Source organism: Aureobasidium melanogenum (assembly GCF_000721775.1).
Source record: "Aureobasidium melanogenum CBS 110374 unplaced genomic scaffold scaffold_13, whole genome shotgun sequence".
Classification (NCBI taxonomy): domain Eukaryota; kingdom Fungi; phylum Ascomycota; class Dothideomycetes; order Dothideales; family Saccotheciaceae; genus Aureobasidium; species Aureobasidium melanogenum.
The window spans coordinates 209,661-232,106 of record NW_024470065.1 but is presented as its reverse complement, the minus strand read 5'-3'; the positions used below and the strand labels follow the sequence as shown (position 1 = coordinate 232,106).

The window sequence follows — 22,446 nt, the reverse complement described above, 5'->3', positions numbered from 1 at the left end:
GACAGCTTCTAGCCGCGACGGGCTAGGGAGCTCTCCTGCCGTCTTTGGTCGGTCTCCCCCTGCCCTCGCTCGCCTGCGTGGTCTCTTTCGGTAGTGCCGGGAGGCGGGCTGGTCGCGCTTGCAGATCGGTCACCCTGACATCATTCCCCCACCCATGGTTCCCCGCCAGATACGGGCTTCTGCTAACTTCTGCCGCTAACATCTCGATCGACTCAACTGCAGCCATCCCTCTGTATCGACGCCAGCCAGCTGTGCGGCTCGTCGTGTGTGTTGCCCGTGTTTGGTGCTCGACTGTTACCCACCAACCTTCGTCATGCGCCTGTCCATCCCACGTTTTTGGCGCTCTGTATAAACTGCCAAATCCGATAGCCAGGTCTTTACTTGTACCTTTGCTCCCGCCGCGGTCATTAACTGTACCCATTACGTTAGAACCCTCCCATGTCTGTTTCATTCTGACTATTATACCATCCTATTTCTTCTTTTTCCTACTATCCACGTCTACATACCCATCCACTTTCTTCTAGTTGATCCAGAAGAAAGCTTCTTTCAGCCTCGCAGTCTATTCATACTGCATATCTATCAGTCCTCCAGCACTTTCCTCTCCTCCTCACAATCATATCAACTGCGTCATGGCAGCTGTACTATCTCAACCGACTGCTGGCAGTTTGCTGGGTCGTCGCCGTCTCAGCAATTCTCAGTACAGCCCTAGCATGGTATCATACATGCCAACCTACGACATGAACCTCAAGAACCCAATGGCACAGCAACATCAAAGCCAACCGAACATGTCTACCTCTCATTTCATTCCGGTCCAGACTGGCCCGGAAATGGATGCAATGATGGACATTAATGCATATTCACAACCCAACATGGTCCCAAATACCATGGCATACCACAGCACAATGCCCATGGACCACTCATTCACAAACTACCACATGGCTAACACTTTCAATGGAGGCATGCCGGTCATGCCTCTCGAGCCAATGCCCCAATGGCAAACGTATGACCACATGTCCATGCAACAGCCCCCTCTCATGTCTCACATGAGAAGCGAGAGCCAGTCAAGTATTGAGAGCTGCCCACCTCTGATTAAATCCGAGGACGAGCAATCACCTATTCTTCCAAGCCAAGTCTTCTTTAATACTCCTGCATACTCTTCCATCCCGACCGACACCTCCAGCTCGGCCGGCTCGGACGATGTTCCCACCACAGCCTCTTCCACCGATATCGATGCGTTGATGAAGGCCATTCAATCAAAAGTCGGTAACGGATCGGAGCAAACAAACAAGCCAGTGCCTGGTGAACAGCCTCAGGCGGAAGCTTCAAGTCCGTCCAAGCCGAGAAAGAGATATCAATGTTCCATGCCAGATTGCAACAAATCCTTCTACCAGAAGACACACCTCGAGATCCACACACGAGCACACACTGGCGTCAAGCCTTTTGTTTGCAAAGAGCCCAGCTGCGGCCAACGTTTCTCACAACTCGGTAACCTCAAGACACACGAGCGTCGTCACACCGGCGAGCGCCCGTATAGCTGCGAGCTGTGCGGCAAGACATTTGCTCAACGTGGTAATGTCAGAGCACACAAGATCGTCCACACAGCAGCAAAGCCTTTCACCTGCCGTCTTGATGAGTGCAATAAGCAGTTCACTCAACTTGGCAACTTGAAGAGTCACCAGAACAAGTTCCACCAAGAAACCATTCGCAGGCTCCGACAGACTTTTGAGAACCTCCATGAGGGTGACCACGTTAACTCGTGGGAAAAGGCCATGTGGGATTACTTTACTGGCCTCTACAAGAACTGCAACAAGGGCATCAAAGGCAGAGGTAAAGATCGTCGTATCAGCACCACCGGTCTTGGTATCAAGTACGAAGACGACGACCTCGACCACAGACGCAACAGTTACGCAAGCGTCAGCTCTGTGTCAAGCGGATACAGCATGGCAAACGGTATGGAGCACCTGAACATGGGTGTCTCATCGTCAATGCCCGAGCAACCAACATTCAGCTCGCCCGTCTACGTGGTCCCGCAAGAGCATCGCGCATCCTTCTAAAGACGTGTAGCCGCATAAAAACGGCGCGAGACAATGATCCTTTGATTTTCCTGCCAACCAACACCAGCACGACGTTTTACGAATATCGATCCTTCCCTATCTAGCGGGGTTTTGTTTCATTTCACTATATGTGCCCGGATCGGGTGGCTTTTCTGCAACGGCGTAACGAGGTGCTATAGACCTTTGTCGTTTTCTGTCTTTCTGTTTTTTGTTCTTGGAGCGCTTATAGGCGGGAGTTGTCTAGATAGGGATCTGTTGTTTCTCGTTTCTGTCTATGTTTCTGTTTGAGCGAATGTTTTCGCCTTCTTGTACACATGTAGATATCCTTCCGTGATGATTCTCCATTCCCATGGAGAGACGAAATGTATGACTAGTTCTCCTTCAAACCATCTGCATCCTTCAAAAGTTTACAGCACACCTTGATCGGGCTTTCCATCCCTTATGCACTGCTCGTACATATGATCTCGATTCAACTCTCGGTGTTCTTCCGACGAGTAGTGATTCAAGATTTCTTGGTGGTCAAGAGTCAAGACACTCTTCTGCAACCTCGATCTTCGAGTCATCAGATGCGCACAAACTCGACAGCTGAAACCTCTACCTGCGAACATTTCCTTCCCACATCTTTACCTCATACCTTTTCCTCTATTTTCCTGCTGCATTCGGTTTCGGTCTTCGATCGCAAGAACCGCAGCTTTTAGCCTTGGGAAATAAACTAGAGCCTTAATTTCTGCCAGTCTTCTGCAAGCCTTCGAGCGGCGCCCCGTCAAAAGACACATGCAGCGACGTTGCGACTATTTTAGGGGCCAACGAATAATCAAGAGGCTGTTAATGCACCTTTTGGGCTGAGGGCCTTGGCTGCAAAAGGCAGTTCCAACTTGCAACAATTCCCGAATAGTGTTTTCTAGACGAGAGCGGTACAGAGATACATGATTCTTGTCTTGGTTTCACTAAAAATCCTGCTGAATTGAGAAGACACTTGAGTCGTGGGATGGAAGACTTGACTCGAGTGGTGCTGGAGAGAGGAAATGCAGTGCAGAGTTGTGTGGTTGAGGGGCTTGCGGATGCGCGTGGAAGGAGAGCAAAACCCCCACAAATGTGCATCGAGACCCGGACCACCACTGGTGATCTCTGTATTGCGCGGATATGCCGGTCGCAAGGAGAGAGAGCATCAGAATTGAGATGTGCAGCAGATTCGCGTGTGTTTACGTGTATAGAAGTATGTATGTACGCGTCTGTATACGAGAAAGAGATGCACAGCCGCGGGTTTCATGGATACAAAATCACCTTCCTGTTCTCGTAGGAGTAGCAGCTTTGGTTGTTTGATAGACACGAAGGGGACCGGAGACCACGCGTTGTCCGACTGTCCCTGCCTTGGTTTGCGGAGGGTCCTCTGTTGATTGCTGTTGCTCCATGCGTCCCAGGGCAATGCTGTCATCTCAGCAATGAATGATGTAAGTTTCGTTCGGGGGATATTAGCATATCAACCAAGGACGGTCCCAGACCATCAATAAATCGAAGCAACGCGGCCGAGAAAGCCCCTAAGAATATTTGGGCAGTGGACACGGATGCCAAACAGGCTCGCGACAATCATACAGTAAGTGACTTGGACGGGTATGGACCCAATTGACTTTCTCTACCGATCTCTGTTCTCCTCTTTCTGACCGCAGATGGTCAAAAAGGCAGAAAAGAGAGTTTTCGCACCGGGGCTTGTGAGATCGTAGATGGGAATAATCTGAGATGTGAGATACACTGATACTGCCAATCTCGATGTCCTTTGCAGATGATTTATCTGATCTTCGTGAATCAAGGGATAGTCTTCGCATGACTCAACAGCTGATGGTGTGCTACCGTGAGTATGTTTCGAGGGATTGATCTACATCGCTCATTCCAAGATAGAGAAGTTTACAGCAACATCCGGATGCCGTATGAAATTGACTCTGGCACAGTATTTGAGTGAGTGGGTCTATGGACGGGCCCGCTGTCGCTGTAGATCAGGGACCGTATCGGCACGAGCAGAAAAGCGAAAGGTAAAAGAGAGCAAAGCAGCGGCTCTCTCAGGTTGTTCGCGGCGTCGGGCTTGGGAAGCAAATTGGAGGACGGCTGAGTACGGGGTCGTCCTACGTCACTGGTATGGAGTCGTGCAGCTAAGAAGCAGAGCGCAGCAGGATGAGCCAAAGCACGGGTCGCGTCGAGCTGCCGCGTCTTCTCGATGCAAGACCCCGCAGAAGAGAGCGCTGCTGCCGCTGCACCTTTTTTCCTTGGCTGGTAAGGCTGCTTGAGCACCGGTAGAGCGGCTAAGAGAACGAGCACGATTGCAAGCTTAGTATTGCTGCGTCTTACGCGTCTATCTTTCGCATACAGCATGCAGCCTACAACGACTGCCCTATTGCATGCGATTGCGAATCTCAGTGTTGCATTTGTTGTCAGCATGCACATGTTGCGATTGCGTGTTTCCGCATGATCGAGGTCTTCGATCAGAAAGGGTCAAGCCTACTTCCTTATCTTTGAGACAGCAGAGCAAGATGTTGAGCTGTGATATAAGTCATGAAGTCGTCAGCATGCTGGTGTTTTCTCCACTTCCGGGCTTCTGCGCAGTGCGCACGTAAGAAACGGTCGAAGAGCGTCTTGCTGTGTATAACGGTCGAGGATCGCAGCCTGCAGGAGCTCTAGATGTCCTTCAGTATGGCGCAATCACCAACAAACTATCGGCAAATCCAAAGCTCTTCTCAACCGCGTCAAACGGTATGCGTATTGATGCAGTCGGGTCGAGACATGTTTCGATAGGATGAACTGTGGAGAACTATCTTGCTGATCATATACGCATCAAGAAGGGTCATACCACCATTGCGGTCGACCGATCAGCCTAGGCACAGCTCATGGTGCTCGACGTGTGCTCGACTGCAAACACTGGATGTCCTGCGGAAGCCATTCACCAAGGCGGCGTGCCTGAGGTTTAGACTTTCAAGCCCAAGGTGGGTGACATGCATGACAGGAGCCTTTCTCTGAGGTAGGCATTTTTAGCGAGTATGTACTTTGACATCTGCCTGTAGTATCATCGATTTGGAAGTTGCATCCTCCCAAGCCTGAGCAGGCCGAGGTAACTCAGAAATCTGGTAACGTTAGGCCGCACGGGATTGGGATGATCTGTAGATGCAGTAGAGCATCTTATCTCGTGTAGGTTTTGAGTTTTGGTGGTGCGGAGAGAGCTTTCTTTCGACCGCGATGGATGAAAGTCTCAAAAGGACGATCGAATACCATCGATAGCGATGAGCGGCACAAGTCAAGTCAGCGAACAGACACATATGTGCTTAACCGAGCGGTTTGACTCGGCATGCACCTCGAGTTGTGAAGGGGGATTGTTGAAGTCTCTTTTGGATATCGGCATCGCGGAAGAGCCAAGCGAACTCTGAAGAGCAAGCCAGGTCTGAAGAGCAAGCAAGGTATGGTATGCGACCGAGGAACGAGTTGGCCTCAGGTCATGACTTTTGCCATATTAATATTTGAGACAGCAATCAGTCTGGTGAGACATGCACTTTGCGACAATATATGTAGATTGAATACCGAATATCCAGGATTCCAGGAATTTTTGAGATTGACACGACAAGGATGTCCACAAGCCTGGTTTTCGGGAAGAGCGGATCAAAGGGCCTCGAAGTGTTCTGTTTAAACCCCATTATGCATGCGGACCGACAAGCTGTCGAAACAAGTCTTTGACATCCATGTGTAACCAGGGTTGGTGTTGGTAATGGCAACAGAAGGGCAGAGTGACCCGCAACAGCTTCAGCTTACTCGAATCATGCTCAAACAGCGATGTACAACACAAATAAGGCTTCAAAGCAGCACGGTGATAAGGGGAGAAGACTTGTCCAATGGTGCGTGTCACCTTGTGCTCAATCTGGGAAAAGCGCAATTGCTTGTCAACAACAAGGACAGGATGCCGAGAGGTCTCTAGGGATTCGAGGAGATGATGTGGTAAATACTGCAAGATCGTCGACTCAAGAACAATTTGAAGGACGCTCTGAACATTCCTGTCATTGCTCTTGAGCGACAGATATGTAGTAATCTAGATGGATGAGGTGTGGTTCGAAGAGTCGGCGACAGACCTTGAGGGGGACAGGCCGCGGTTGCTTCAGCAACGCAAAGCAGTTTTGTGAGGGGGAAAGATGTCATGTCTTTTCGCGACCGACACCCGCAAAACGCAACCAAGTCTGCACCTTTGAACATCCTGTCAACACAACAACCACTTTCTTCCTCCATCGCATCATAGCCAAACAGCAGTAACCAGCTTTACACATCAATCGGCCTCCTATCATACAACCAAGCCACGCATTTGAGCATTACGCATTGATTCCTCTTGGACCTTCCGGAAAACCCATCCATCAACCTTCAACAATGGCCTCCAACCCTTTCAACTCTGCCGAGAACTCCAACTCGGGCGCAAAGTCAGAGAAGATGAATGTCCACCGTCAAATGATGGAGAACAAGTTGCGCGAGAATGAAGGGTGAGTCAAGCATACCACCACCATTCCTGCCTTGGCCTGTCCTTCAAGGCTTCCCTGGCTCTACGGTCTACATGGATACAATATCATAAGCAGCGCTAACGTGTACTTTCCAAAAGCAACCCTACCAACGCATACGTATCTCCATCGGACGCCATCATGAGCCCCGCCAGCCAAAAGCTCTCCGGCTTCAAACAAAGACAAATGAACAAGTCGTGAGTGGCCTCTCTCCCATTCCACATACCCTGTTATCATTTGGCTTGCTTCGACTCGCAAGGTCCCTTACGCCGATCAGAAGAAAGAAGAACAAACTTGCTGACAGAGCCTTCATGCAGAAACCCAGTCAAGCCACGCACACTGTTCGCAAAGACCGCCGCCTCAAAACCCGAAGAGGAGACTGCCGAGACAAAGACCGAGAATGCCTGAACGCTGGCCGCACAACCAGCAATGGCGCAACCTCACTCTCGATCTTCATCTCTTCGCCCTCTTGCGTAGCAACGAGGCAAAAGGCATACAACTTCTATTTTCGTATTTTTGCGGCCGGAACCCCTTGATGTGCCGGCGCACACCTTTTCCAGTTTTCTTATGTCGCAAACGTCTTTTTTTTTTCTCTTAGTTAGGAGGATACCAGAATGATGGGAACACACATGAAACTATGGGACCAAGTCACAGAATATGACTGGTCCTCGAGTTTCCTTTTGAAAAGAGGCGTTTACCTGTTGGGTCGGCTGGATGGAACTTTTGCTCTTTTTCTCTCTTCTTCTTCTTCTTGTTAACTGCTCTTGTTTAACATGCTGCCTCTGGCGTTGCACGACAGAGGAGCCAATATCATGATACACCACTTCACTCACACTTTACCTTCTACTTCGTTGATGTACTTCGGGTCTCTTGAATTGGCCATATGTCCAAGTTCATGGGAGACACCCTCGCAAGTCTGCACATCTGTGACGAACCATACTCGACAGGACAATTTGTGGCACAATCTGTTAGACAGCAATACAGTTTGCTATTCTCCCAAAGAAGGGGTATCGAAATATATAACAAGTTTTGACCAACTAAAAAGTGTACGCCATTTTTGATAGTCCCCAATTGAAACGCCATGCATGCTTTGGAACGAGTTTGTTCCTTTTGACCTCCTTCTTGCTAGATCCTGCAACTTCTCGTTCAGATAGTCAGAGTTTATGCGAACAGCATCTTCTCGTCCAACTCATCAACTTCCTTAGCCCTTCCACCAGAAGTGGTAAGACCCAAGTCTCCCTTCTTGGCCTTGCGCTCGATGACGGCTTCGGCGCGGTTGTTGTATTTGGCACTGCGGGCGACACGGACCTCACGTCTGACCTGGTTAGGCGAGACGAACTCCTTGTTCTCGTAGATGATAGGGCCGCCGAAACTGCCTTCTTGGATGATGATAGGTGTAAGCACGAAACGAGGGCCAATCTCGACCAGGTTAAGTTTGGTCTCTGCGTCCTTCTTGCCCTTGGCGCTAGTGGCGGTTTCAGTGGCAGAAGGCATAGGCAGTCCTTGCTCGGGGATTGCAGAAGTCTTGCCAGCTTCGGTCTCATTGATTTGGTAGACGCGGGTCCAGACTTTGCCGTCTGCGACTGTGAAGGCCATTACGTGGTCTACGAAGGGCTTTGTCTTTCTGGCACCCTTGGGGACACCGAATGTTTGTGTCAGAAGCTCCTTGATCAGTTTCAAATGCGGTGCGCTCTCGAAAGTTGAGTCGAAGCTCAGGATTGGTCTTGAGCCCTTGAGGCAGTTTCCAGTAAAGTGGAGTTCTTCCATTGTGTGCAGATTTTGAAGGTGGAACTTGACGGTGGGACCGTTCGGAGGCTTGGACATCCAGATGTAGAGATCTTTTCCTTTGCGGGCCTCGAAGAAAAACACATTGTTGCAGTTGTACAGGTCGGCTAGTTCGTTGAGTTGGTAAAGTTTTGTCTTTGTGTCTAGTTTTGCGTCTTTGCGGCTGTGAGGGAGGAGAGAGTATAGATCATTGAGGAGGTGACGGTGGCTGTTGGACAATGGTCAGTTACGAAATCTTCTACTTTTGCGCGTGCTGAATTGAAGAATGCGCGTACCGATAAGTAATGCCGCGCGACGACAAAATCAGCACTCTTTGGCGGTTCTTGGGGCCGGTGGATAGCGCATCTTCCTTGGATGCAGGGGCATCTGATTTTGACAGGGATTTGTATACGGAGGCCATTTTTGCGATTGTGGAATGCGAGGATAATTACAATGCGATCGCGGATGGGCAAAAAGTTTGGGCAAGGAAAAAGTAGATGGACGACTTATCTAATCTGATCTAGAAGAAAGCTTGGACTGACTCTCCGCGTTCCTTGCTTGGAGAAAGTGTTTGTGCTCACACCGGATGATTTCTCTTTCGTGATTTTCTCGGGTACGCGAAGGTACGAGAAGACCAAGAATGCTGTAAGCGATATTTGGTCTAGCAATTTCAACTCAGCACAAAACTGTCGTCAGGCACAATTCGGTGGAAGGAGCGAGGAGTAAAGGGTCCAATCGTGACGCCAAGTCCTGATAGCGACTTCCGTTTTGACGCGGAATCGCGCTTCGCTTTGAGCCTGTCGGGCTGAGTTGTGGATGCGAGGCCGGCCACACCAAAAGAATTGCAACTCGTTGCCATGAGCAAATGACTTCTTCAGCTATAGCGAGGCAAGGGCAACAATACAAGCCATGCCCTCTCGAGTATATATTCTCCTTTCACTAGTATAAAACTTGTATATAGCAGTCTTGGCACAACATGGTTCCAGGTGCAAGTAGAAGCAGAAGTCGTCTCCACGCAACTGTGCCGGGACTTTAAACAAAGCCTGTGTCAAGCAACGCAATAATGGAGACAAGAGAAGCCCCCAACCAGCCAAGCGAGGCTTCCGCGAGCCGATGAAGGGTAACACCAGCACATCCACATCTCTCTCCGTCCATCTGTATAAGCCATCCATCCATCCTCATCGCAGCTCTCCACATCCCACGCGTTGCTGTCTTGTACCGAGCTACCGCAGACCCGGTACGCCCACCGTACACGCGAATTCGCCCCTTCGGGTGCCAACCACCATCTCTTGCCGCCAACTACCATCATCTCACCCTACTTCCCAACGTGGTCGCCGAACCATCCGCATTGTTTCATGCTGTCGCGCCATACAGAGTTCACTTCGTAACAAAGTGCTGCTGGCCGCTTTCGCTCAAGCTTCGACCACCGCGACAGAATGCAGGACTATCCACAAGGCTCTGGAAGGCCACCATACTCTCCTCCACACCAACGCAGCCATCCTGCTTCGCCGACCATGCATCGAAATCCCAGTCCGACAGCCCAGCGATCTGGCTACTACGATCCTTTGTCCGACTCAATACCCGTTTGTCTACCAACCATCTTCACATGCCGATAGACTTTGCTGACAAGGAGCCAGGCTCGGAACCATGCCGTAGATGCTGCTGACAGACACCGCGAGAGCAATGGCTACCACTATGACACACCTGCACGACCACGAGGCACAAGCCAGTCTTCACATCCAGGCCCTCAGCTGCCTCCGTTGACTCCAATGAACCATCCGCTACCTCCTTCATCACCAAGCTATCACTCTCGCCCAAGTGCTGCACCCACAGAGACACCTAACGTTAGTAAACCATCATGCCTAAACACCGCGCTATGCGCTGACTTTGAACAGCCTCCTGCCCGCTCCGCCAACCCCATGTCCATGTCCAATCTTCTGTCCGACAGTGGCCCCTCAGAACCTCCGCCACCTCCTCCACCCGTGGCAGCAGCACCTCCTCCACGTCGTTCGCCGGAGGTACCGCGCGAGCCTGTCAAGCCGTATATCGCCCCTCACCCTGCGCCTGTTCCTGATGCCTACCCAACCCCTGTCGCGCCAGTCGCTGCTCAAATCACAGACAACAACAACAACATCAAGCGTGAACGCAATGGGGATGTACCTCCGGTTGCGCCGCCTGTCTCGGCAACTACCTATCCTACAGGCCCGCCAGGTCTCACGATCGAGGCTACTGAGGCGGCATATGCTGAGATCGAAGCAGCTGAGATGAGCGATGTTGAAGCAGCTGGGTTTGAGGGTCCCAAGGTCGCATGGGTAAATAGGTCTGCCAAGCGTATGATTGAGATAGAACAGAAAGAATTGGGCAAACGAAAGGTTTAATTACTCCTTCTTAGGACCGCAGTCAGCACTAACAAAGCATACAGAAACGCCGTCAAGCATCATTCAAAATGTACCTCGACCTGTTCGACGCAAATGCGAACCTCGCCAAGGACCACTTTGTGGCTACGCACGAGAAGCAAGCCGAAGAAGAGGTGCGCGTAAAGGACGCCGAGGAAGAGAAGGAACGCAAGAAAGACATGCAACGCAAGCGCAGACGGGAAAGAACATTACTCAACGAAACCGCAAAACGCGACGAAGCGATCGAAAAACTCAAAGACCTCGAGGACGAAGACGAAAAATCGCGCCTGCTCAAGGACGTTCAGAAATATGGTAAGAAGATACGGAATACCGAAGACCTCCTACACGGCCGCCTTCCCAGCAAAGCTCTCCTCGGAGACTCGCCCGGGCCTCCCAACCTGGAAGGAGGCTTTATGTCGTCTTTCCAAGCTAATGACGACCTTACAACAGATGCGAAAGCGAAGAAAGGCGCCAAAGGATACCGTCCCCGTAAGAGCAAGGCCCAGAAGCAAGCCGAGAAGGACAGCGCCGCTCAAGCGCAAGCCCTCATGGACCGTGGCGAAGATATGCCCCCTATCACTCCAAGGGAGGAATTGCGACTCCGAAGTCTGCGCGGCACTTCTAGCGATGGCATGGAGGGAACACCAATGGAAGACGTCGAACCTGCCGAGAAGACATACGACCAGATTTATCGGGAAGTCTGGAAGGACATCTCAGTCAATGCTTCAAAGATTGCTCGCACCAGACTCCAGGCACTAGAAGTTAAGCAAGGCAATATGCGCAAGACAGCTCAGCTGGCGTCCAAGGAGGCACGTCGCTGGCAGCTGCGAACCAACAAAAGCACCAAGGATGTTCAAGCCCGCGCGAAGCGTGCTATGCGTGAAATGCTTTCGTTCTGGAAGCGCAACGAGCGTGATGAACGTGATCAGCGCAAGATGGCAGAGAAGCAAGAGCTGGAGAATGCCAAACGTGCCGAAGCTGAGCGCGAAGCAAACCGACAGAAGAGAAAGCTGAACTTCCTGATCTCACAAACAGAACTGTACTCGCATTTCATTGGCAAAAAGGTCAAGACGGACGAAGTCGAAAACTCAACCAACGACGTATCTGTTGCGGATGAAACCACAAGACCTGGTCCAGCCAACGCCAATACCATCGACTTACCTGACAGTGTTGCCAACCTCGGCACAAAGGTTACGAACTTCGAAGATCTTGACTTTGATGCAGAAGATGAAACAGCTCTGCGCCAAGCCGCCATGGCGAATGCTCAAAACGCAGTCCAGGAGGCACAGGACAGGGCACGCGCGTTCAACCAGGATCCTAACGGAGAAAATAAGATGTCACAGTTCGATGACGGCGAGATGAATTTCCAGAACCCTACCAGTTTGCAAACCATGGACGTTTCACAGCCGAGCATGCTCACCTGTCAGCTCAAGGAGTACCAACTCAAGGGTCTCAATTGGTTGGTTAACTTGTACGAACAAGGTATAAACGGTATCCTTGCAGATGAGATGGGTCTTGGAAAAACTGTTCAATCTATTTCGGTCATGGCATACCTGGCTGAGGTTCACAATATCTGGGGACCCTTCCTCGTCATTGCTCCCGCTTCGACACTCCACAACTGGCAACAAGAAATTGCCAAGTTTGTTCCGACGTTGAAAGTCCTGCCGTACTGGGGTAATGCAAAGGACCGTAAAGTTTTGCGCAAGTTCTGGGATCGCAAACACATCACATACAACCGAGAATCGTCTTTCCACGTCTTGGTAACATCGTACCAACTTGTGGTACAGGATACGCCATACTTCCAGAAGATCCGCTGGCAGTACATGATTCTGGATGAAGCTCAAGCCATCAAGTCTTCTCAGAGTTCGAGATGGAAGGCCTTGCTAGGTTTCCACTGCCGTAACCGTCTGCTTCTGACTGGTACACCGATCCAGAACAATATGCAAGAACTGTGGGCTTTGCTGCATTTCATCATGCCTAGTTTGTTCGATTCACATGACGAGTTCAGCGATTGGTTCTCCAAGGATATCGAGAGCCACGCTCAGAGTAACACCAAGCTCAACGAAGATCAGCTCAAGAGACTGCACATGATCCTCAAGCCTTTCATGTTGCGTCGTGTGAAGAAGCACGTCCAAAAGGAACTTGGTGACAAGGTGGAGAAAGACGTGTACTGCGACCTCACGTACCGTCAAAGAGCTTTGTACGCCAACCTGCGAAACAAGATCAGTATCCTGGACCTCATTGAGAAGGCGGCTGTCGGAGATGATCAAGATACTGCAACCTTGATGAACCTGGTGATGCAATTCCGCAAAGTCTGTAACCACCCTGATTTGTTCGAGCGCGCAGATACAACTTCTCCACTTGCTCTCTCATACTGGGCAGAGACTGCTTCCTTCAGCAGAGAGGGCAGTTTCGTCAATCTTGCATACTCGGTTCGCAGTCTGATTGAGTACTGGCTACCGAAGCAGCTCGGTAGTGATGGTGGTCGTTTGGACCTGGCAGGACCTGATAATCTGCGCGCTGGTTGGAGAAACAAGTGGCTGAAGCACATGATGAGCATCTGGAATCCTGAACACATCAAACAAAACACGAAAGACGCAGAAGCGTTCTCATGGCTACGATTTGTGGATCAGTCGGCTAGTGAAGTGGCAAGAGCTGCTCGTAGCGGCATCTTCGACCGTGCAGTTGAGCTTGAGAGGCAATCAAAACGCCGGACGTTCTTCCAGCAGGGCGATTACCTCGATGGCAAGGAGCGCTATGTGCCTGCTCACTCCATGCTAAATATCGTCCAGCACTCCAAGCCAAGCATGATTGCAGATGTCTCAGGCGAAGGCTACTTAAGCAACCTGATGAATGTGTCTCGAATGGCGGTAGAGGAGACTGGTTACAGTGACATTGAGCCTTGCTCGCTCCCTACAGCTGCTGCACCTCCGATCGAATTGGTCTGCCCCAGCCAGCAGTCCATTGTCGAGAAGGAAACCACATTCTTCAACACTCCGATTCGAAGCACGTTGAATCCTGTCACTCTGGAGACCGAGCAAGCGCTCTTGTCGAGCAAGATTGAACCAGCAGATTATCCGATCACGAACATGTTGCCTGAGCCCATCAACAAGAAGCAAGGCTACACAAAGATCGAAGTCCCAAGTATGCGCCGCTTCGTTACTGACTCTGGCAAGTTGGCTCAATTAGACAAGCTACTCAGGGAACTCAAGGAGGGTGGCCACCGTGTCTTGCTTTACTTCCAGATGACACGCATGATTGATTTGATGGAGGAATATCTCACATATCGCAACTACAGGTACTGCCGTCTGGATGGTTCCACAAAGCTCGAAGACCGTAGAGATACTGTCGCCGCCTTCCAGTCTACTCCTGAGATCTTCGTCTTCCTTCTCAGTACACGTGCTGGTGGTCTCGGTATCAACCTTACATCTGCCGACACTGTCATCTTCTACGACAGTGATTGGAATCCTACCATCGATTCACAAGCCATGGATCGTGCTCATCGTCTCGGTCAGACAAGACAGGTCACAGTCTACCGTCTCATCACACGTGGTACTATCGAAGAACGCATCCGCAAGCGTGCTCTGCAGAAGGAAGAAGTCCAACGCGTGGTCATCACTGGTGGCGCCGGTGCTACAAGTGGCGACAGAGGTGTTGACTTCAACGGTCGCACAACCAGAGAGAACCGCACCAAGGACATCGCTTTGTGGTTGGCCGATGATGATCAGGCTGCCGAGATCGAACGCAAGGAAGCCGAGTTTGCTGAACAAGAGGCCAAAGAACCAAACAAGGCAAAGAAGAGGAAGGCTCCTACGAAGAAGAAGGAGATCAGCATGGATGACATGTACCATGAAGGTGAGAATATTTTAGTTGATTGCAACTTGATCAGAGATGCTAACTGTATGCTTGCAGGTGAGGGCAGATTCGATGACGGCCACAGTAACAAACCTTCTGGTGCAGCAACACCAGTGCCTGGCGCTATGGAAGGTCCCCCATCGAAGAAGAAGAAAACCACTGGTAAGAAAGCAAAGACGCTCAAGCAACGTCTTGCGATTGCCGACGGTGATGTGGATGGCGGTATGGCTTCATAAAGCACAACGTTTATTATTCTTATCAAGCAGCACGCTGCAATTCTTGGACCTTTCTCTATTCGCTATTTCTCTTATGTCGCTATCTTGCTGGAATCAGTATCATGTCGTATCTTATGTCTGGCGTTCTGGAAGTGATGATTGGCAGTGAACAGAAGACACTTATTAGCAGGAGGGCCAGATCTGTCTGCAATCACCTGCGTGTTTGATGAAGCTGGGAAAAAACTGCACCAATGTATACCTAGAGGAGCTATTTTATCTGAGAAATTCTCATTTATTGCTTTTGATCTTTCTGCTTCGCTCTTTGAACTATAACATCACCATCATAATTAATACCAACGAGGCGCAGCAGATGGATGTTTAGAAAAAGTGGTTCCTTGACGATGTCATGCGCATTGATTTGCAGAGCAACGGTCTGGGCCAAGCTTTCTTGGTCGATCTTGCAGTTCCCACAGCCTCCCCGCGGATGACCACACTCGCGGGAAACATCATTGACAGGGCAAGAACCATGACTTCTATTGCGACTTGACAGTTTTGGTCTTTTCGAACAACCTTTGGATACAGTTTCATCAAAGGCGACACGGGATACCTTGCTCTCGACTGGCCACATTCCAAAACTCTCCAACCCTTTATTGAGCGGGATCATCGGCATCCTTCGCGCACTCGGCATCCTTGGAACCCTTCTTGTTATTGCAACCGAGAGGCCGAAATATGTCGAGTACGAAATCATCACGACCAACGAGCACTTCTAGCAGTTTGATGCAAGAAGTGGTCAATTCTCTGCCTGGCGGATATCCGGAATCGATACAACCCCCTACGTCAAACCAACAGTCGCTTTCGCAAGCAGTTTACAGTAGGAGATCTGAATACACACAACCGAAGAATATCAAAATCAAGGTTCGTATCTTTTTGCAAGCGCTGGAACCTGTATATTGAGTCGAGTCGTATGGTTGACTTTCTGATTGTACAGGTCGGCACTTGGAATGCTGCAGCTTACAAAGGCGCTGAAAAAGATATCGCTTGGTTTATTGATGGAAAAGGAATTTCTGAGGGTCTGACTGATCTTACCGTATCGGACAATTCTGAATCGCAGGACGATGCGGTAGCGGAATACCGAAGCTCACTGGACGATCGCGAAGGCGTGGAAGATCAAGAAGCGCGCTATGCGAGGAAGAAGTCCACACTACCGCATGATGACCCTAGTCTACTACCTGGTGGCGACGATATTGGTCTCTATCTCCTAGGACTTCAGGAAATTGTGGATGTTAACTCTGCTGCTGAGGCACTGAGACCGTACACGGATCCTTCGGTAGCACAGAAATGGAAAAGCGAGATGGAAGCTCATCTGCCCAAAGGGTACAAGTTTGTTGCAGAGCAGCAGCTCATAGGCATGTTGTTGCTCATATATGCCTCAGACGACGTGGCTGCGGACATCAAATCTGTCAGCACGACCAGTGTTGGCACAGGTTTGATGGGATATATGGGCAACAAGGGCGCCGTCACAGCTCGTATCGTCCTTGGAGAAACCACTCGCCTTGTTTTTGTCAACGCACACCTTGCTGCTGGAACAGACAAAGGTGCTGTTGAACGCAGAAACTGGGACTATTCACAAATCATGAGTCGCACCAAGTTCGAGCCCATCCAGGACTCTATGGACCTTTCACAAAACATCGGCGAAGGCATTGATGACGCTGACTTTGCTTTCTTTGTTGGAGACCTCAACTACCGACTTGAGGGTATTCCTGGCGAAGATGTGCGTCGCTTGTTGATGCTTCACACTCGTAATGAGTACGACCTGTCAAAGAAACAGGGCAAGAAGGTCGAGAAGGAGATTGCACAGAACCAAGCCTCTATTGAAAGGCGAAGAGAGAACAGGATGTCGACTGACTCTGGAGTATCTCAAGTCTCTATTGTCAGGTCTCGCGAGGAGCAAGAAAGTATAGAAGAGGAAGACCTGGAACCAGAAGATGTGCTGGATCCTGCTAGCGATCCTGCATCGTTACATACCACTTTGTCGTCTCTACTACCACACGACGAGTTACATCAACAACAAAAGGCGAAAAATGCCTTCCAGGGCTGGCAAGAAGGACCAATCACATTCTTGCCAACTTACAAATACGATGCTGGAAGTGTTGGCGTTTTTGATTCGAGTGAGAAGAGACGCGCACCCAGTTGGTGTGATCGTATTTTGTGGCGCACAAGACGCGACATGCTTGCGTACGAGAGCCAAGTTGCCGAGGAAGCAGATGCCAGAAAAAAGGATGAGGAGATGAAGAACAGCGGTCTCGATGAAGCAGGCAAGGATGATGAGATGCTATACGACTACGATCCCGACGAAGATGCCGACGAAGCTGGCGCATACGACGACGCATATGATGATGCTCCAGAAGGAACAGTCATCACCAAAGAAGGGTTTGCTGATGAGATTAGACTGGAAGCGTATGTGGCGCATCAGAGAGTCCTGTCTTCCGACCACAAGCCATTGGATGCTGTGTTCTCGTTCAAGTATGATGCCGTCGTACCAGAACTGAAGTCAAAAATCCATCAAGAAGTCGCGCGGGAGTTGGACAGAGCAGAGAACGAAGGTCGACCAAACGTGACAGGTTTGTAAAGAAAATCTGCCTGTTGGATTATGCAATACTGATGTGGTTTGCGTCATCTAGTCGTGGCCGATCGTCCACATTCTAATGAAGAAGGCATTTCTGACGACGATCCACTCAAATTCGAAGGTGTATGGTTTGGCCAAGTCAGATATGCTATGCACAAGCACCGAAGCCTTACCATAGCAAACACAGGTCAAGTCCCCGCAACCGTCTACTTCATTGACAGACCAGTAGGTCCTGGTCAAGACCCAGGTCTTTGTCCTAGTTGGGTGTCGCTCAAGATCGACGACGGCTCCGGAAAGCTATCTTCTGACATGGGCAAGCGCACACTCGAGCCAGGTCAAGCCTTCAATGTCGAGCTGGAGCTGCGTATCCTTGATCTCGGTCTAGCGAGAGCTTTCAACGAAGGTATCAAATCTCTGGAAGATATACTCGTTCTACGTGTCGAGAATGGCCGTGACCATTTCATCCCTCTGCGCGGCACATGGCTGGAATCATCACTTGGCCATTCCATTTCAAAGCTCATTCGTATACCTGAAGGCGGAATTCGCAGGTTGCAGCGACAGAAACCGGATAGCGGAAAGACCAAATCCGGCAGTGTGTCTTCTGGCTCTGTTTTGGACGATGACGAGGCAACACCTGTAAGATGGTCTGCGCCTCGTGAGCTGTTCAGGCTGACGGAGGTGATAGAGGAACTGACCGTTCGCGTCACCGCCGAATGGGCCATGTTGAATGACTCTACCGTTCGACCTCCCTGGGAGAAATCTGCTGGATGGCCATTTGCAGCTGCCTCGTGGATCCTCGAGGACAAAGCCCAACGAAACGATATCCTTGCTGATATTGGCGAGGCTCTAGATACTGATTCTGCTTTTGACACAAACCTTCCCCCTACTCTCACTCATCTGCAGAAACTAGAATGTCTTGCTGAATATCTGGTGCTCTTCGTCTCTGCCATGCACGAAGGGGTCGTAACACCACAACTCTGGCATTCGCTAGACGAGGGGCTCCGCAAACAAGAAAAACTGAAACAATCCCAACAGGCGAAAGACGAAGATGTACGTACTTGGAGTCAAGAGATCTTGAGTTCATCACCAGCACACTCGATCGCTTTTATCCTTGTTGCTTCCATGTTGGATCGTATCACTTCTGAGGTTATGACGACTATCCAGCACAACCATCCTGAAGTACTTAGTAAAGCTCCGCCTGGGAGTTTCTGGGAGGGTGTTCCTAGTCACCTTAGGAAGAAGAATTTGCCCAAAGAGGGCAAGGAGGCTTGGAGGTTGGGGACCCACAGAGGTGTTGCCGGTGTTCTTGGGCCTGTGATTGTGAGGAGTGAGGAAGGGAAAGGTGGGAAGGAGAAAGAGCGGCATGCGGCAGAGGAGAGGGAAGTAAGGTTTTTGGAATTGTTCATGGGATGATGATGACGATGGGAGGTTGTGGGAAAGAAGTGACGGCTGATATTGGACTTCCGATTAAGAAAGTTATCGTCATCAATGGAAGGCGCACCTTATGGTAACTGAGCGTTGACAAAGCAGGAACACCTAAGGGGTTGGGCGTCGGTCTTCACTCGATGAGCTTCCGTGAGCAGGCGCATACCAACTCGGCACACGCTACCAACACCTTGCTGCTTGCAACGCTTTTCTATTCTTCAACTCACCTTTTGTTGTTCTGCAGCCATGTATCCATCGATCCATTCATCACCGAGACTAGAGCTTCGTCCCAAACATCTCAAAGCCGAGCACGCAATCATGGACGCCAATCGACTTGTGCACAAAGGAGATTACTCGGCTGCGCTCAAATTGTTTAACAGACTGCTCGATGAAAGATACCACCCAGCTTATTTTCTCAACCGCGCCTTGTGTTACATCGCCGTGGATCAGCCACATCTTGCTGTCAACGACGCTCTCAGAGCGTATATGATGGCTCAGTCTGTCATCGATGCTGCTCGGAGCCAAGAGGAGGTGAACGACAATATCCGAAGAATCGACGCCGATGTCCTCACCTACACTGGTACGTCAAATAAAGATGCACATGGACCTTCAAAGTTGACTCATTCTCGAATTTGTTTTTGGCTCTGGTTGATTGTCTGCTTCTGAGACGTGCTCGACTCTTACCCAGTCCAAACCAGACAGCTCCGTACTCTAGCAAGAAGCTGACCTTTTGTAGATGATTGTACCGATGCGTTGTCTCGCAAAGAAAAATGGTGCATGGCACCGTCAACAGTGTTTAATCACAAGCATCGAAATTTCAAGCTCGCGAGAATGACGCTTGTCGAGGAAGACTTCGAAGATAAAGAGGCTGGGAAGAAGACTTCCACCCCACCTATCTACGATCTGAAGTACAAGGCCTTGTTCCGTTTGGTTGATGCTCTCTCCAGATGTGGGCGTGGCCCATCGTACAACGCTCTACATCTTCTGGGCGATGTTCTCATGTTGAATGCCTCTGGCGCAACCAAGAAATCTTTTCAGCCCTTTGTCAACCGAGAACTAGAGGCGCTCGCCAAACACGTACAAGACAGGCTGCTTGTGGATGTCATTGAAGGCAAGGTGTCGAAAGCAGCTTTACAGTTGACGCAGACAGGCTTCTGCTCCCTGAACAGCAATCAGTATGGATTTGCTGAACGCCCTATCAACTACAATATCCTCAACAACTGCATATTGACGATAGACTCCAACTCGATCATCCAATACGAGTATAAGTTCGGCATGCCTGCATCGCTAGTGGCTGCCCAAGATGTTTTCAAGGGGATGATACTGTTCACTGAAAGACTTCCTTTCGTGGTCTCTACAGCAAACACTCCAGACCAATCAGAACTTGCAACGATCTGTGATGCTTGTGGTACAGATTTGCAGATGCTATCACCGTTCGTTCTTCGCGTCCTCTCGGAAGAACTGAAGCAGGCAGAGGCCGAGGAGGCCGAGAAAAAGAGGGTACGAGCAGCGAGAAAAGGGGCTCGTGCCAGACGTTCTCCAGCCCCCAGCCGCAGAATCGCAGTTGACACTCCAACGGGCGAGAATCAACCAAGTTCAGACAAGGACAAAGACGAAACAATGACTCTCAGTATCGAACAAGTCGACGACGACGATGACTGGAATTCGGAACCGTCGAGCGGTGCGACTGACACATCTTCGGCAAACACAACCCCCGATACTCCACTTCGAGGCAGAATAACATCAAGACCTGGTATCTTCGAGACATCAGATGTTCAAATCTGCCGCTATGGTGTGGAGAAACAACGCGAGAATTTCTCTTTCTGCTCAGTTGATTGCTACGACTTGGCAAAGGCAACGTACCATGACAGCATCTGTGGGTCTCACATCGAAGATTACCTGCGCAAGTCGATAATCCAGGTGGAGGCTCCTGGACTTCCAAACATCGGCACCCAGAAGCTTGTTCTGCTGCTCTTGGTCCGTATCCTTGGGTGGGCGTATGGCACATCGACTGACCCACTGGATTTGCCTGTCGTCCAAATGCTCACGGCATCACCTCGTCATCCGTCTTTAGAGAATGACCCATCAATCCCATGGTCTTTCCATAACAACGTCATGCGGCCGTATCAGATGTATCAGGCTATGGATGGCCGTGGAGATTCTCCCAAGTCAGTCATCAACCCCGATTACTCCGATGGCACCGTAATCAACACTATCATCGGTCTCATTCAGCGTCACATGATCGTCGACGACCAGATTATTTGGACCAAGACTTACGACGAGGATGGCTACCACGAGCAGACTTATCCTTACTCGGACAAGAAAGATGCTAAGGAGATTGAGGGCACCATGTTTGGACGCCTACATCCTTTGTGTGATCTTGTTCCTCTAGCTCTTCGTCCCTCAGAAGCAAATGTCGAGCTTGTTGACTTAGGCGGCGGTCAGATTGCTTGCTTACCTTTACCTCCCACACATCTTGATGATGATGACTCTGATTTGTGCATCAAGAAAGGTGCTCGTCTATTACTTCGCAACGCAGCTCCTCGTCTCGCCACTGGAGACGAACGGGCAACTTATGCTCAGGTGGAAGATTATGGTGAGGGAGGCACAATGATGGATGTGGAACAAGACGATGGTGTTCTCGAAGACCACAGTAGCGATGAGGAACTTCAAACTGAAGAGCAGGAAGAAGAGTTCAGTGGCTACGTCGATGAGGAGACATATGGGGCAGATGATGACTATATGGCTGATGCCGAATGGGATGTTGACGAGGACGACGAGGAGATGATGAACTTCTAGGAGGACGTTCTGGAACATGAGGAGATGTTAAAAGAGCAGCATAGAGCTGACCAGATCCAGCGTTCAATGAATTGGCTGTGTGGGCTGGAGGTGGAAAGAGGGATGCGGACTGCTAGCTTTTGAGGCACCAGGGGTTCAAAAATGATGAGTGCCAAAATATGCAATGGAAACCAACATTTCCAACAAACTTTGCTCTTGAAAAACGCGAGAGCCCGTGCAACGAGGGATTTAGAGGTGTGCTAAACAAGGCAAGCGCAATCAGCAAGCCCTCCCTCCCTTTGAACGCCAGCAACACAGGGCATCTGCCTCGGCAACTTCGAACGACTCATAGAAGGACTCCCCTCTCCGATTCTAATTGCAACGAACTCAACTTCATGCTTCATGCCTCGAAGATCCCGCTCTTCTGCATCCTGCGAATATGTTTCCGTTGTTCACCGCCCCTCCCAATCTCCAACCATACCCTTGCAACCTTCCTGTTTTCTAGAAACCAGGCAACCAAATTTCGCTCTGAAACATGCCGACACCAGGCCTAGACCTATGGACTCCAACAATAAGCAGAAACAAGAAGGACAACTGTCGAGCGGGGGGAAGCATCGGCAACACACCCACGGTTCGGGAGAACTGCCCGTACTCACTCAAGCGAGAATAAGTCCGTCAGCTCTGCAGAAAGCTGCAGAAAGATTCAGAAATTGGAAAAGATAAGTAGTCCTTGCTCGGTGTCACTGTGGTTCCATCGTCTGGCGGGTGCGTGCCCAGTTAGCCAGTCTCGCGGGTGCGTGCAGATTCTCATACTCA

General features: G+C 50.2%; 7 protein-coding genes across 7 annotated transcripts; 5 read left to right on the top strand and 2 right to left on the bottom strand.

Annotated features, from left to right (window-relative positions):
• Nucleotides 1-22: 22 nt before the first annotated feature.
• Nucleotides 23-451, bottom strand: M437DRAFT_66817 (uncharacterized protein; the record flags this gene model as incomplete). Its single annotated transcript, XM_041024824.1, has 1 exon — nt 23-451. The coding sequence occupies one exon, from the start codon at nt 449-451 to the stop codon at nt 23-25; it is 429 nt and encodes a 142-aa protein (XP_040878885.1).
• A 787-nt stretch (nt 452-1,238) lies between these two features.
• On the top strand, nt 1,239-1,853 carry M437DRAFT_9881 (uncharacterized protein; the record flags this gene model as incomplete). Its single annotated transcript, XM_041029118.1, has 1 exon — nt 1,239-1,853. A coding segment is annotated over one exon (615 nt), but the record flags the coding sequence as incomplete, so codon positions are not given.
• Nucleotides 1,854-6,446: 4,593 nt separating this feature from the next.
• On the top strand, nt 6,447-6,979 carry M437DRAFT_76033 (uncharacterized protein; the record flags this gene model as incomplete). The annotated part of the gene is made up of 3 exons (XM_041026538.1): nt 6,447-6,556; nt 6,673-6,768; nt 6,889-6,979. 3 exons carry the CDS (start codon nt 6,447-6,449, stop codon nt 6,977-6,979), a joined length of 297 nt encoding a protein of 98 aa, XP_040878883.1.
• Nucleotides 6,980-7,732: 753 nt separating this feature from the next.
• On the bottom strand, nt 7,733-8,756 carry M437DRAFT_76032 (Brix-domain-containing protein; the record flags this gene model as incomplete). Its single annotated transcript, XM_041026537.1, has 2 exons — nt 7,733-8,564; nt 8,632-8,756. 2 exons carry the CDS (start codon nt 8,754-8,756, stop codon nt 7,733-7,735), a joined length of 957 nt encoding a protein of 318 aa, XP_040878882.1.
• A 1,504-nt stretch (nt 8,757-10,260) lies between these two features.
• Nucleotides 10,261-14,822, top strand: M437DRAFT_50419 (SNF2 family DNA-dependent ATPase domain-containing protein; the record flags this gene model as incomplete). The annotated part of the gene is made up of 3 exons (XM_041022002.1): nt 10,261-10,707; nt 10,758-14,586; nt 14,644-14,822. The coding sequence occupies 3 exons, from the start codon at nt 10,261-10,263 to the stop codon at nt 14,820-14,822; spliced, it is 4,455 nt and encodes a 1,484-aa protein (XP_040878881.1).
• An 825-nt stretch (nt 14,823-15,647) lies between these two features.
• On the top strand, nt 15,648-18,573 carry M437DRAFT_11664 (DNase I-like protein; the record flags this gene model as incomplete). The annotated part of the gene is made up of 3 exons (XM_041018621.1): nt 15,648-15,716; nt 15,790-17,422; nt 17,483-18,573. Coding segments are annotated over 3 exons (2,793 nt in total), but the record flags the coding sequence as incomplete, so codon positions are not given.
• Nucleotides 18,574-19,098: 525 nt separating this feature from the next.
• Nucleotides 19,099-21,651, top strand: M437DRAFT_76029 (uncharacterized protein; the record flags this gene model as incomplete). Its single annotated transcript, XM_041026536.1, has 2 exons — nt 19,099-19,432; nt 19,589-21,651. 2 exons carry the CDS (start codon nt 19,099-19,101, stop codon nt 21,649-21,651), a joined length of 2,397 nt encoding a protein of 798 aa, XP_040878879.1.
• Nucleotides 21,652-22,446: the final 795 nt, after the last annotated feature.